At 42.4% G+C, this 16,065-nt stretch overlaps 1 protein-coding gene across 1 annotated transcript in view; it reads left to right on the top strand.

Moving 5' to 3' along the window:
* The first annotated feature begins 477 nt into the window (after positions 1-477).
* The window catches only part of LOC125447730 (ras-related protein ORAB-1-like), a 30,868-nt gene continuing 15,280 nt past the window's right edge, over positions 478-16,065 (top strand). The window contains exons 1-2 of the mRNA XM_048522377.2: positions 478-736; positions 14,676-14,748. Coding sequence (XP_048378334.1) covers positions 714-736; positions 14,676-14,748 — 96 coding nt within the window. The 5' untranslated portion in view covers positions 478-713. The remainder of the gene's footprint in view (positions 737-14,675; positions 14,749-16,065) is intronic.

The raw sequence follows: 16,065 nt of genomic DNA, 5'->3' as shown, positions 1-16,065 counted from the left end.
GAATTGGATGAATAGGAAGGGTTTAGAGGGATATTGGCCAAATGTTGGCAAATGGGACTAGATCAATTTCGGATATCTGGGCAGCATGGACAATTTGGACTGAAGGGTCTGTTTCTATGTTGTACAGCTCTATGACTTATTAATTTAACAAAATTCCAGTTTAAGAGGCACATATTTAGCAGAAATTCCCTTTTAAGAGACATTCCCCTTTAGCAGTCATTCCATTTTAAGAGGCACTCATTTAAGACATTCCTTTTTGAGAGGCCCTCATTGAAGAGACATTCCTCTTTAAGAGACAGTCCCCTTTAAGACCGCTATCACGTGACTCAGTTGCCCTCGTGATCCCTCTGCCACGTTCAAGCATAACATCATGACCAGCTGTAGCGGAGTCGGCGCCCCTAGACTGCTCCGATTGGTCAATGAAACGAGGCGCTCTGCGCTACTACTGGTCATCCCCGCTGTCTGTCAGGATAAAGGGGCGGGGCGTTGCCAGTGCGTGGACTTATGTTCAGCAGCTGTTGAAATCAGCTGGAGAGGGGCTTCCCTGAGCCGGCCGCCATCTTCAATTTGTGCTGATATTGTCGCGTTGTATTACCTCCAAGAAAGGGAATTATCACCCTCAGGCCCAAAGAAGGCCTAGAGACCCTATCACCGTTCGACACCTCTTTACTTAGCAACTTCTTTCTTTCTATCGCGTTTTGTGCGTGTGAGGGATGTCAGCCATGAATCCGGAATAGTAAGTATAGGAGCTGGGGACAGTAGTTAAGTCCCTTCTACTGCTCCAAAATCCTCATTTTTTTCAAATCCCACTCGTTAATGGCTCCTTTCTATCAATTCTGATGCGTACTTCAAGCAAAACTAAACTCCACTCGGGTTTTAATCCATGTTAATGTTTCAATTTTTAGCATAAATTGACAGGAAAGTTGAAGTGTATGTTGTTCCTGTTTGTGGGGGTGGGGGGGAGATGGGTGTAAGTGTGCAGAAACAATGCGTCTCTTTTTAAGGCTATTTGTTGGCCTTGAAAATTTTAATGTCTCCGTGAAATGTTCCAAGACGTTAAGTCCAGGGTCCTTCCTACACGGTGGGTCGCGGGTTTCGGTTTTGAGGCTATTTAATAAATCTTGCTGTCTTAATGTTCTGGAGCACTTGGGGTCAGTCTGGTGATTCACTGACAATGACTTGGTGATGTAAGGTGCATGAGTAGCTAGCCTAGGGGGTCAGTTAGCCACACCCATCTCATCAATCACTCAGGGTCTAATGAGATTTTAAAACTCGTTAGTTTTATAATTAAATGTATTTAAAAGCTCTAATTGAATTTCTAATGAAGAACTGTGTTCAACTTGTAACTGACTACTCCATTTATGTGAAGCTTTTTTGGAGGATAAACCCACATGTTTTAAGGCTACTTTAAGTTGGGGGTTGGGGGGGAAGTTTGAATATACACTGGCTGTTTTATGGCTAAGCCTTTAGACTGTGTATAACTTTGCTAGTCTGTGTTGTTTCTTTTGAATTTTGGTGTTGCTTATCCCAGACTAGTTCAGCTTGGTTTTGCCCTCTGGATATGAAAATGTTAGTGCTAAACTAACTGCAGCTAAATACCACTTTTAAAAAAAAAACTGGAGGAATGGCATTGCTTTGGCCCTCAAGGGCAGTGCAGAAAGTCTTCTTAGCAGATCAGCTGATGGTATCCACTAGATCTCCAGTAGCTTTATTTCAGGGATGTGGTAAAATAAGTACTGTTACTTGCCACCAAAACAACTATTCAAGGGAAGTTACTGTCAACTCTCTTGCTATAGATCTTCAAGTCCTTATCTAGCCCAGACCTCAATATGGATGCATTTTCCTTCAAGGAATCTACTGAACCAGATGTGTTTGTTGAAGAAGCATCACTAGATGCTAGTACTAATGGCAATATTTCAGCCCTAGAATTTAATAAATTTAAGCCCCACAGTAGCATTAATCTGGACCACTAGGTTACTTGGTCATGCTCCCAGTGCACTTATTTTAATGCTAAGCACCCCAGTTAGTGGTGCAATTTGAATTGGTAAATTAATTGTTTGGTGTGGCAGACCAGATTATATCAATATGGTACTGCATTGTTCCTAGTCTCTGCCTCCCCTGTAATTAAAGGCTGTGCTTGCTGTTTCTCATTTTGGAAATGAAGACTGGTTTGGAGGGATATTGGTTAAATGCTGGCAAATCAGATTAAATTTGTCATATCTGGTCAGCATAGATGAGTTGGACTGAAAGGTTTGTGCTGTAAATGTCTGAATCTGACTTACTGTCATTGCTTCTAACAATTAGAGCTGCACAATTTTTGTGGGTTATGCCCAATCTAAATCTGAAGTGTTTCAATCTGGACAGTTCTTGCCAGTTCATGTTACAGTTCAATCTTTCTAATCTTCTGTTTACTGTAACTTGAAACTTTGTCTTCCTCATGTGGATGGAAGCTTTTTCAAATGCAGTCTTGGTTCATGATTAGGCTGCACCCCTCTTTAAAAAAATACAAACTATTTTCAACAACTGTCAATAGTTTAACAGAAGCTTGGCACTTCCTTTAGTGAGGGGGATCCTGCAGGCTTGTTACCCTTCACTGGTTCCATTTTTCATTTTAGAAAAGTTAAACTTCAACCATTACAAGGTAAAATGGTGTACTCTTCCACTGTTCCCATGCTGAATTTTTTTCTATTTAACTTTGATCTTTCCAATGAACCTTGCAATTCAAACTATAGTTGCTCAAGTCAGCAATGATCATTCCTTCCTTGTGTGCACAAATTATCTCTTCCCTCCCTGAGTGATAGCTTCCCCCTCCTTAGCAGTTCATGCTTCAAGTGGTCTATACAAGTTGGCTTCAAGTGTCAAAATCTAGACATTCTACCTTGAGCATTGTACAATGTTTACCTCCCACAGCTACAAAAGCTTTTACAAACAGATTGGTTGGGTTTGAATATTTGCATCATAAGAAATTGGAACATGACTAGGATGTTTGGCCCCTAAGCATGTTGCACAAGTCAAAAGGGTAACAACCTGCATCTGACGTTCCTCAGCTCACCTTGTCCTCAACCTTGGATTTCCCCTAGTGATGGCAAATCTCTCCAGCCTTAAATACACAAGGACTTTGCCTTGTCCAGTTCTCCATGGCAAGGATTTCCAAAAGACCATCAACCCACAGAAATTCCTCTGTCTTAAATTGGCCCCCTAATTGAGTCCCTTCTCAAGCAGGGAAAACATCCTGAGCATTTACCCTGCCAAACCCAGTAAGGATCCTATGTTTCGGGTGAGATCACTTCCCTGGAGTAGAAGAGAATAAGTAGAATAGCCAGTGATAATGGGAACTGCAGATGCTAGAGAATCCAAGATGACAAAATGTGAAGCTGGATGAACACAGCAGGCCAAGCAGCATCTCAGGGGCACAAAAGCTGATGTTTTGGGCCTAGACCTTGGGGGGGGGGGGGGATGGGGAGAGAGGGAGAAGTGGGCTGATGGAGAGAAGAGTATAGGTAGGGAGGGGATAGGTCAGTCCAGGGAAGACAGACAGGTCAAGGTGGGATGAGGTAGTAGGTAGGAAATGGAGGTGCAGCTTGAGGTGGGAGGAAGGGATGGGTGAGAGGAAGAACCACTTAGGGAAGTGGAGACAGGCTGGGCTGGTTTTGGGATGCAGTGGGGGGGAGGGGAGATTTTGAAGCTTGTGAAGTCCACACTGATACCATTGGGCTGCAGGGTTCCCAAGCAGAATGAGTTGCTGTTTCTGCAACCTTTGGGTGGCATCATTGTGGCACTGCAGGAGGCCCATGATGGACATGTCTGAGGAATGGGAGGGGGAGTTAAAATGGTTCACAACTGGGAGGTGCAGTTGTTTGTTGTGAGCCAAGCAGAGGTGTTCTGCAAAGCGGTCCCCAAGCCTCCACTTGGTTTCCCCAATGCAGAGGAAGCCACACCAGGTACAATGGATACAATATGCCACACTTTTATCCATGTTCTTCAAGGACCGCAACTTTCCTCCCGCAGTAGTCAAGAACACCCTTGACCATGTCTCCTGCAACACATTCCTCACACCCCTTGTTCTTGCATACCACCCCACCAACCTCTAGATACAATGCATCATCCTCTGACACTTCTGCCATCTACAATCTGACCCCACCACCCAAGCCATCTTTCCATCCCGACCACACTCTCCAACTCCGTTGTCCACTCCACACTCCCTCCAAACCCACCACACCAGCACCTTCCCCTGCAACTGCCAGAAGTGCTATACTGGCCCCCAGACCACCCCCCCCCCCCCCAACCCAGGCCCCAGGATGATCTTCCATATTTGGCAGATGTTCAGCTGAACATCTGCTTAAATGTAGTGTATTGTATCCATTGTACCTGGTGTGGCTACCTCTACACTGGAGAAACCAAGCAGAGACTTAGACTGCTTTGCAGAACACCTCTGCTCAGTTTGCAACAAACAACTGCACCTCCCTGTCATGAACCATTTTAAACCCCCCCTCCAAAATTCCTCAGACATGGGCCTCCTGCAGTGCCACAATGATGCCATGCAAAGGTTGCAGGAACAGCAACTCATTCTGCTTTGGAACCCTGCAGCACAAATGGTATCAATGTGGTCTTCACAAGCTTCAAAATCTGCATCCCAAAACCAGCCCAGCTGGTCTCTGCTTCCCTAACCTGTTCTTCCCCCTCACCCATCCCTTCCTCCCACCTCAAGCTGTACCTCCATTTCCTACCTACTACCTCATCCTGCCTCCTTGACCTGTCTCTTCCCTGAACTGACCTGTCCCCTCCTACCTCCTCACCTATAATTCTCCTCTCTATCTTTTTGTCTCATCTTTGGTCTGCCTCCCCCTCTCCCTATTTATTCCAGTTCCCTCTCCGATGAAGGGTCTAGGCCCGAAACGTCAGCTTTTGTGCTCCTGAGATGCTGCTTGGCCTGCTGTTCATTCAGCTTCACACTTATCTTGGGTAGAATAGTCACCTTTTTCCTGTCACTAAAGACAGTGATGGGGAAGCAAGGGAAAACCCATGGTGCACATCAACAATAGAAGTCAGTTGATGAGCTCTCTGACCTGCTGTTTGAAAACCAGTAGAATACAGATTTAAGTACAGACTAGTCTATTAAATGAACATCTGGAAATGCTAACCTTTGCACAAGTCCCATTAAGTCTTTAACTGACCTTGTTAAATGATTACTGAATGAAGGCCATGAGCAAGACAATGAAACAGCTTAATGCCCATCACATCAAAGCATATCTTGTCAATTAGTGCTGTTTTAACCTAATTTAATTTTTTAAATGTAGAAATAGTTTTGTACCTAATTCAATAGGTTATATGCAGCTGTTTTAAGCACTGAAGAGAATTACTTCAAGGTTGAGGTTTTAAATTCTCTGCTTTGAGGTGAATTAAAGTCAGTTGCCATGTGCTGCCACTAACTGCACAAACTTGAAATGGTCCCAAGGATGGCTTTTGCTGATCAAGTAGTAATCCCAAATGTGTTGCAGTTTCCCAATGAAATGCTGAGCTTAAATTGCAGTTAGCAGTAACAACTGACTGCTTCAACACTGATCATTTGCATTTCACTGTTCCTTACCAGGTTTGGTGCAACAGTTACAATTGGTAACTGTAGATGGCAACTGAATTGAGCTATTAAAAGCAAAATCAACTTTGTTTTAAATGTCTTTCTAGACTAGAATAGGAACTACAAGGAGGGGGTTTAAAAAGTGGCTTAACTTTTTTAGATACAGCTTCATTCCAGTTTGAGGCTGAAGAGTCTAGGACTAGTGAGCTGGGAGGGTTTGTACTTGCCCCAAACTCAAATTTTAAAATGACAGAAGAAAACCTTACACTTACAGCAATTAGTTTCTGCTGTTTCAGAGGAACAGCATAAAATGTTAAGACAAATTTAAAGTGGCTTTAAGACTAGAATTTTCCCCAGGAATGGGGCCCAGCAACTGAGTATGTTACTGGTGTCACCAATGTCTGAAGTTTTCTGGGATGGGATTGTCCTTTTTTCAGAAGTGAAACAAGGGTTACTGATAGACCTGTTCTGGAGTCTAACATCACATGGATAGCTACTTTGAAAATGTAAGCCTGACTGCCTTCTGTGAAGGTGTTTGTAATGACAATTTTAGCAGTGGATATAGTCTCCAGTCCCAACAAATGAGGATATCAAGTCAATTTTAAGCAGTTCCTTTTGAGATAGGAGTGAAGGCTCAATGGCTATCACACTTGTACCTTTAATGCAAGGTCTGAAATGCTATCAGATGGCTTTGAGAAGGTTTTGAGTCCTTAAACTTGCAGGGAAGGGTCTCCTAGATAATGAAATGTGAGGCTGGATGAACACAGCAGGCCCAGCAGCATGTCAGGAGCACAAAAGCTGACGTTTCAGGCCTAGACCCTTCATCAGAGGCTCTGGTGAAGGGTCTAGGCCTGAAACATCAGCTTTTGTGCTCCTGAGATGCTGCTGGGCCTGCAATGTTCATCCAGCCTCACGTTTCATTATCTTGGATTCTCTAGCATCTGCAGTTCCCATTATCAGGGAAGGGTCTCCTGCCAATTCCTGGGTGAGCACCTGAGGCAGAGATGCACTGCATTGTAATTTGTCAACTAGGCACTCATGCTGAGTCTGCTTAAATTAGAAAGCTAGAGTTGGGAGGTTTCTTTAGCTTGCATTAGAAGAAACATCTGTTTTAAAAGGGTGCACCATAATCAAGGTAAGTCAGATTTAAATGTTCAAAGGCTGAGAAAGGAAAACATTCTTGAGCTAAGAATTCCTGTTTTGGGGAAATTGCCTAATTGAAAATCAGTTTCAGTTTTATGGCAGAATACTGTTATACTTTAAGTTGCCTACCAAAGATTTATCTGGTGCTCTTAGTCCTCAGTCTTAATGGGAAATCTTGACACTTCATCTGTTGGCTTCAACTTCTTCCTGTCAAACTCCCACTTGTGGTGGAACAATAAATTGGAAATGTTTTGTTTTTCATTAAAACATCTGGGTCAGCTGGATAGGCTGATAGTATTGCCTTTAAACTGCTGTAGGTACATCAATTCAATAGGGTTTCAGAATTTTCCTATGAAGGAACTGGTTATAGTTCTAGTGAGCTTGCAATTGATTCCATGGAACTCATTCTGGTGGTCGAAGCCATATGTTTGAAAGATGCCTAGTGAACTAAAAGATGGTGGCTGCAGTGTCAGATGGTGTTAGTGTGTGGGAATAACATTCAGGCAAGTGCAGTTTGCCATGTACTCCTGACACCACCTAGTGACAAGAAGTCAGGAGATTGCTGTTTGTAGCCACTGTGTAACTGACAGTTCTGTTTTTGGTCTGTGGTAACCCAGATGTGGGATTCTGTGGCTAATGGCCCTGAAAGGGACACTCCTTTGTTTGATTCTCAAGCAAAAAAAATTTGGGAAATCTGAAATAAAAACAAGGCTGGGGTAACTTGGGCTGCTGTGGATTGAAAGTTAAGTTGACTGACTTTACCACTATTCTGGAAATTGGTCATTAGATTCACTTTTTCTTCCCTCATGCTATCAGGTCTACATTTCTCTAGCATTGCTTTCATTTTATGGCTAATTCTTTAATGGTCATTACCTGGAGCATATGACTTGCTAGTTGTTAACCAAATATAGATATCCAAGTCTTGATGATATAGGTAACAATGGAGCTTAGTGGAACACAGCAGGCTAGGCAGCATCAGAGGAGCAAGAAAGCTGATGTTTCAAGTTAGGCCCTTCTGAAGAGGGGTCCTGACCTAAACATCAGCTTTCCTGCTCTACTGCTTGGCCTGTGTTCCTCTAGCTCTCCACTTCCCTACCCAGATAGGGAGGTAGAATAGTACTTCTCAGAAGCTTGCCAATGGTTGGATGGCTTGACACCCTCTGAAGAGAATCATAAAATCCAACACTTTCCTGCAATACTCTAGAAACAACTTTCATCTTTCTTTCTAACAATCTGCTGTCGTCCAACCTTGCTGTCTACTTCAGTAGACGTGAGGTAATCTTTCAAGGCTTACTGGTTGTCAGTAGTACACTGCAGGCATAAGTGCTGTCTCCACTTGCATTGTCAGCAGTCATATGATCCTTTGCCAGGAGTGTGCTTCAATCACAAATAGGTTCTTGATGACATTCATTGTATAGGCTCTGGACACAGCCCATGAAATTGTGATGTCAACACATTCATCAATGCACTGATGGAATTGTCATAGCTAACAATTTCACAACTTAGTGTTCCCCTATTCATAGTTGCATTGTAGCCAACTTGTTGCCAGAACATGCATTATAGCAGAGCTGACCATATTTCCATAGCATGGAAACAGACCCTTCAGGTCAGCATGAACATGCTGACCAGATGTCCTAAGTAAATCAAGTCCCATTTGGCCTGTAACCCTATTCAGATGCCTTTTAAAGCTATACCAGCCTCCTCCACTTTCACCTACCTTTGCATGGAAAAGGTTGTTCCTCTGGTCCTCTATCTTCTCCCCTGCTCATGTTGAACCTGTGCCCTCTAGTTTTGGAATCCGACCTGGAGGAAAAGCTATTCAATGTTTCTATAAAATCTGAGGCCTTATAGACATCTAAGGTCACCCCCCCCCCCCCAATACTCTGGTGAGGTGGGGGTGCCACAGCCTCTAAACACAAACCTTCCAGTCTCCTAACTTGCAAACTTCTGCACTTTTTCAGTTTAATGTCTTTCCCACATCAGGCTGACCAGAATTGGCTACTCAATGTAGTCTTGTACAGCTGTAATGACATCTCAACTCCTGTAATCAATGTAGTGATCAATGCAAGCAATATGCCAAACATCACCACAATCCTGTCTAATTCACTTTCAAGGAACTATACACCCATAACCCCTTCCTGTCTAACTCTCCCCAGGCCCTAAATGAGCCATCAAAATTAGTAGTATAATGGACAGTGAAAGATATCTAATGAAAAGATCTTATTCATTTGGGCAATGGACTGAAGTGGCAGATGGAGTTCAATTTGGATAAATGCAAAGTTTTTTGCATTTCAGTAAAACAAGGGCAGGATTTGTACAATTAATGGTAGGGTCCTGGGGAGTGCATCAAACAGACTGAGATGTTCAGGTACATAATTCATTAAAATTTCTATCACAGGTAGATGGGATAGTTAAGTATTTAGCATGCTTGCCCTCATTGCTGATTCCTTTTGAATATAGGAGTTAGGCCACATTGAGACACAACTTGAGGCCTCTTCCAGAGTTCTGGTCACCCTAATCTATAGGAAGGATATTACTGAACCTGAGGATTTAGGCAAGATCCACCAGGATGTTGGTGGGAATGGAGGGTTAAGTGTAAAGAGGAGCTAGATAGGCTGGGATTTTCTTTGGAGCACTGGATATTGAGGGGTGACCTTATACAGGTTTATAAAATCATAGAATCATTGTTTCCCTACAGTTTGTAAACCAACCCTAGCCCATCAAGTTCACAATATCTCAAACTTGGATATTTGTTCTAGCTTTCCTCCAAGTGGACATAAGATGTTTCACCTTGCCTTGGTCCTAATAGATTTACCCTCATCATAAGCTGATGCTTGGGTCTGAACTCTCCTCTCCATGTCTAGTCTTGTCTCTCAAGTTGAGATCCTACCCTCATTCTTTCTTTACTCCAGTAAATGAGTTGTTAGGATGGAAATCTCTTGTATGCCAGTCCTGTCATTCCACAAACAAATTTGACAAACCTCTGCATTCCTTCTGCAGCATTGGTCTAACAAGTGTCCTTGCTGTAAAATACTCTAGATGTGCTCTCACCAATGCTCTGCATAATTGCAGCATGATAGTCTTGTTCCATACTCTGATCCTCTTGCTACTGATGGCCAACTTAGTTTGCCACTTTACTGTCTGTACCTTCATGCTTAATTTCAGTGACCTAGGCACCTCTGAACTGATCCCTCATACATAAGCCACTCAACCAGCATTGCTATTGCATAATAGTGAATCTCCAGTTATCTGCTCTATACTGCACTTGCCCACTCAGCCAGTCCAAATCATCCTACAAAAATCTGCACCTCAGCTGGCACTTCCAGCTTTCTCATCTGCACACTAAAATTGCATTTAGTTCTCATCTAGATCATTAAAACTGTATAGCTGGGGTCTGAATCATCTTGGATCCATCTGGTACTAACCTCTTTCAATCAACTTTTCTGTTGAGGCATACCTATCTTAGTCTTGCATCAGTGGTGGGCAAACTATTGGAAAAGGCTGATGCAGGATCTAGGTCCTTTGGAAAGGTACAGCTTGCTTTGTGATGGCATGGATTTGAGGGGTAGATCATGCCTCTCAAACCTTATTGAATTCTTTTGAAGAGGTGACCAAACACACTGACTGCTCCAACCTTCATCCATGTGGTATACATGGATTTAAGGTTCCCCATGGTAGGCTCTTGCAGAAGGTAGAGGCATGGGATGGGGAAAATGTGGCAGATTGGATTCAGAATTGGCTGACCCTTAAGACTAAAGATGGTAGTGGACAGAAAATATTCATGTGCTCAGTTGAGTGGTGTGCCACAAAAATCTGTTCTAGGTCCTCTTCTATTTGACTCTTTTCCAAAATGATTTGGATGGAGTGAAAGGGTGGGCTAGCAAGTTCAGATGATATGAAGGTGGGTAACGTTGTGGGCAGTAGCAGAGGGTGGCTCTAGGTTAGAGGGACACTGATAGGATGCAGAGCTGGGTTCAGAAGTGATGGAGTTTAAACCTGAGCAGGTGAAGTGATTCACTTTGGAAGGACAAACTTGAAAGCAGAATACAGGGTTAACAGATTCTTAGCAGTGTGGAGGAGCAGAGGGGTCTTAGGGTTCATGTTGTTTTCACTGAAAGTTGCCACCCAGGTGGATAGAGTTAATGCATATTGTGTTAGCCTTCATTAATAGAGGATTGATTTAGAGCTGTGAAGTTATACTCCAGCTATACAAAAGCCTGGTTTGCTCAATCCTAGAGTATTGTCTAGTTCTGGTCACCCCTTTAAAGAAAGGCATGGAAGTGTTAAAGGTGCAGAAGAGATTTACCAGGATGCTGCCTGGAATGGAGGGAGGGTCTTGTGTGGAAAGGTTGGAAGAGCTAGGGCTTTTCTGTTTAGAATGAAGGATGAGAGGTGACGTGATAAATGATCAAAATGATCTGAGGTATAGATAAAGACAGCCAGAGACTTCCCTCTCTCTTCTCCTCCTTCTCTTTTCTTCTCTTCCTGCCCCCACAAGTAGCTTTCTACAAGGGGGTGTACTTTAAAGTGAAAGGAGAGAGATGTCAGAGGTAGGTTCTGTTTACCTCCAGTGGTAGGGATGTGGAATGCATCAAAGGGGGTAGTGGAGTCAGCCTCATTAGGGGCATTTAAGCAGCTATTAGATAGGCATATGGATGATAGTATAAGGGAGTGGTAGAGGTTAGATGAGATAACAAGGTGTAGAGCTGGATGAACACAGCAAACCAAGCAGGATCAGGGAGGCTGATGTTTCAAGCCTAGACTCTTGAGAAAATCAGACTCCTTAAGATAGACCTTGGGTTTCAGGTAAAAGTTTGGCACATTGGGCCAAAGGGCCTGTACTGTTCTATAACCACTCTTTGAGGTTAAATTTCACAACTGAAGCTGGATGAACAATGAAGCAAGGTTGTGAATCATAAAACCAGTAGTGCAATTGGGGTGGCATGGTCAATTGTCCATCTCATCCAGTAAGAATGATCTCTTAGGTGGAGAGAGAAGGCAGGAATTTTAATCTGAATTTTTTCAACAGAGCAAACATAGGCCTGCTTTTAACCACTTCTGACTTGATGCCAGTGTACTGTTCTGCAATTAAAAGGCTAAAGTACAGCCAAAGCTATTTAGCTAGAATTGAATTCCTAAATTAGTTTTCAGGCTTGACCTTTGATGCTATTGGAGAACCAGAACTAGAAACAAGATTGTTTTCTATTGAGTTGGCAGAACCAGTGGAGGAAATGTATGGCAACTTTTAACACTAATCAAGCCCAACTGACTTGACCTGATGTGCAAAATAAGTCAGCTGCATTTAGTTTAATTATGAAATTGCCAATTGATCTGTAGTAAGGATGATAACAGCATGCAAATGGCTAGCACTTGTAGATCTGTCTGGCTTGATCAGGATTGCTTGTGGAGAGTTGACTGTTTTGTAAGTCTTGGTGTTGATGTTGTCAGCCATTTAAAAGGCTATTTGGGACATATTTCTAGAGGACTTCCAAACAGTTTTCATTAAAAGAAATGAAGGGTAACTTTGTGGAATAAAATCCAAGTGTTGGATGCAGGTACAGTTATCCCAACTAATCAATTTGGATGAATACATGGAAATGTTTGGGGATATGGGCCAAGCATAAATAGAATGAGTTTGGAACATGGTTGGTGTAGACTGGTCAGAGCAAGAAATTGGTTTCCATGATGAAAGGTTAAGGGTTATAGTGGATTCAAAAGTTGATCTTTCTTTAACAAAGATATTTGCCTTGCGTGTGCAATTAAGGTACAACAACTTGCAAGAACTTTTTAAAAAGCACTCCATCCTGTGGATGGCAAAGCAATCTTTCAGCTAAACAAGCTGAAAAATATCTGATCTTGTGTCCTTGACTAGACCAAGGAGTTCTCTTCCTCCTTACCCTGCCTGTTTGCTACTTGTCTTGCAGACAGTTTTAGCCAAGATTACCAGCATGTTGACTCCACCTTTCAAACTTAATCCTAATTGCTCCCTGTGCTGGGCCTACATAGGGTGAGATGGCTTTAAGTTTCAGTGGATTCTACCATGAGATGAATATGGAAATGCTTGTGCAGTTAGTGGTGCCTTTCCATGTAGAAGGGGCCAATGGATTGGTTTAAGATGTTGAAGAATAAGTGAAATTAGAGATCCACCCTTCTAATGGGTAGAGATTCAAATGCTGGAAGACAAGATTTGAAGTCTTACAATCTCAATGGACTAGTCATGAATCCTGTGCTTTCTTCTGTTTGGAATCCAGCAGGGTGTCTAGTGTTGTCTAACATGGTGGGATATCACACACTTGTGTCCTTGGGATTGTAAGGACTGGAGATACTGAAAGTGAGCAGATGTGAAGCTGGAAAAGCACAGCATGCCAGACAGCATCTGAACTGGAAAGCCAATACTTTGGGCTGAAACCCTTTATCCTGACAAAGGGTTTTGGCCCGTAACATTGGTTTTCCTGCTCTTTGGATGCCAGCTTCACATCTATTGAATTAAGTTTAAATGGGTCTCTGTCATCTTGATGCTAAATGCAACCAATTGCACTGGCTCAACTTCTAAGTGCAGTGTGTAGGGCTGTTCCCCCCCCCCCATCAACTAAAGTATCAGCAAGGAGCTGAGCTGACAGTTGTGTTCCCTCCCCATAGGAGGGGAAATATTGCAGTTTCTCCAAGTAAGTTCAACTCAAATGTAATTTCTAAACTTGCAGTTCTTAGGGTTCCTGGAGTGTGAAGATAGTTTGCACAAATCAACTAACCATCAAATGGTCAGTATTGAAAATTTAACCTGTGCTTCAGGTGTTACCCTGGATTCCATTGTTCACTTGAACTTGAGGTTTTGCACTTTAAAACCAGGTCAAGAATGTAGACTTTTTCTGAAGGGTCTCTACCTGAAATGTCAACTTTCCTGATGTGTTCATCCAGCTTTAGTGTTATCTCAAATATGCAGCTGGGAAATGAGCATGGTTCCTCTCTGCAGAAAGCAGATAATACAGCTACCACAAAGAAATGGCTAAAAGGCCTAGCCTCTTCTGGGGACTGTCTGGAGCACAGGATTGTGAGCAGCAGAAAACATTTCATCTAAATATTTGTCATGCTGCTGAGCTAAAGTCAAGAGCTCACCAAGGAACTTGAATAGCTTAGGTGACAGAAATGCAACTAATAGCCTGCTTCTATGCTGTAAACATCACTTCTGTGTAACTGTCATCTTCTTACAATTCTCTTCCTAATGTTTATCTTTGATTGGCATGTTGATATAGAATGGAGGCTAACCAATTCTACTGTATTGCAATGAAGACTGTAGCCTGATATTAGTCAACTGTATAAAGACTCCAATTCCTTTGACTATCATATTATTTTAGAAATGAGTTATTAAGACTGAGCAATTTTCTTCACTTAATGTGAATCTTTCCAAAAACTAGGTTAGATCTAGGGAGCTCCTAACTGGATGCTATTGAACAGGGCTTAAACTTGTGACTTTGTAGAAGGTCCAGTATTACGTAGAACTACCTGATGTTCAAGTTCTGACCACTAGTGTAACTGCTCAACTATCAGTTCAGCACAACTCAGGCCAGTTGTTCATAAACTAAAGGTATGACCAGCAGTCTGACTAAGTGTTTCTGGCATCCCCAAGTAATCTGATCTATTGATCAGTTGAGGGCTATCAATTCCTTCTAACCATCAGGCTCCTACTAAAGCAGCAACATCTTTTAAATGAAATACTTCAGTTGAACTTGAACCTCTTGTGGCAGCTGATTAACTTTTCTATATCAATGGAAGTACCTTGTTAAATTAATACACTTTTTTTTCTTTTAAAGGGTGTATTAAAGCAGTGACTTTTTTGGGTTGGTGTAAAATATATCACTTGGGTAGTAGGAAAAGGGTGCACTTAAGGGTTGATTACTTGTACAGTTGCAGAAGTTCAATTGTTTGTTGCCCTTGTCTGTAACCATTTCTTCTTTGTTAGTGACTACTTGTTCAAGCTGCTCCTGATTGGTGACTCTGGTGTTGGAAAGTCTTGTCTGCTACTCCGGTTTGCTGTAAGTACTTTGTGCATTTTTTTTCACAAGTAACAAAGTCAGGTCATATCCCTGGTTCTGAAAAGTACAATTGGAGATAGACTGAACATCTTTTGTATACTTCTATTTGCCTAATTCACCTCTACCTGCCATACTATTTGTGAATACTTAAAATATTCTGACTTGAAGTTAGTGTGAATCAGCTCAATTGGCATACCATCTTACAAGTGGCTCCAACTTGCTATGATTTTGTCAAGCATGACAGCTCACTAAAAACAGTCAGCAGAAACTAATGCAAAGCCAAATGTAGATCAGGAAGCTTTTGGTGCATGGGCCCAAAGAACGAATTGCAGGGCTTAAGATGACAATTGTTTTGTCAGGTCCTCAAGTCTTTGCTTCTTTTTTAAACTACCTCACCAAAGGGAAAGACCTTTGCTCTTCATCTTGTTGATACCTCATGATCTTAACCTCTAGTCACTCTCTCTCCAGTTCACTGGAAAAAGTCACAGCCTATGAAGCCTCTCCCTATAACTCAACCACTAGTCCTAGCCAGATGCTGGTAAATCTCTTCTGAACCCTCAAGTTTACTGCTTCTGTAGTGGGGCAACCAGAGCTGTACAAGAGTACTTCAAAAGTGACCTTAACAGCATCCTGTACAAACCCTGTCTTGACTTAAAGGTCTGAGTAATGATAGCAAGTGTGCTAAAGGCCTTAACTGTCTCCCTGATGCAACTTTCAAGGAACTACATAACTCAGGTCAGTGATTTTTTTTATATACCGTTTGACTTTTCAGCTTCCCCCAACACCACTGACCACTATACTCACCTAACCTTGACACTAATGGTGTCTTCCATTACTACTTGGTCTCTGTAGCTCCATGACCAGATGTTGGATGGTCCCCACTAGTGTATGGCATTTCTTTGAAACCAGGAATGTCAATCACCCTGTCACCATCCAGCCACTGTTCTTCTGAGAGCAAACTCCCTAGTGTGGACACTTTTTGTCACAGGATGGACAATTTCACCCTCATCCAGTTGACATACAAGAAGATTGTAGAATGTTAACATTCAGATGTTATCTGCTCTTGAAGATCTTAAATTTTCACTTACTGGCTTCAGTGTGCCCAAGAATTGATCTCTGCCTCAACCTTAAAACAAGTGCTTTACCAGCCTGCCTCAGATCAACCTCCAATCATGGAAGATTTAACCTCTAGTTACTTAGCATCTAAGGCTGGTATCAATGCTGAGCTTTTACAGCAGCAAGTCAGTGCTGCCTTTGGACACAAGGATGAGTCTTCCCGTATTCACATTTATACCAGGATCCTTGTGTATAAGGCAG

Source organism: Stegostoma tigrinum, chromosome 39, assembly GCF_030684315.1.
Source record: "Stegostoma tigrinum isolate sSteTig4 chromosome 39, sSteTig4.hap1, whole genome shotgun sequence".
Lineage (NCBI taxonomy): Eukaryota > Metazoa > Chordata > Chondrichthyes > Orectolobiformes > Stegostomatidae > Stegostoma > Stegostoma tigrinum.
The sequence above is the reverse complement of the archived record's forward strand: the minus strand, read 5'-3'. Positions and strand labels throughout refer to the sequence as shown.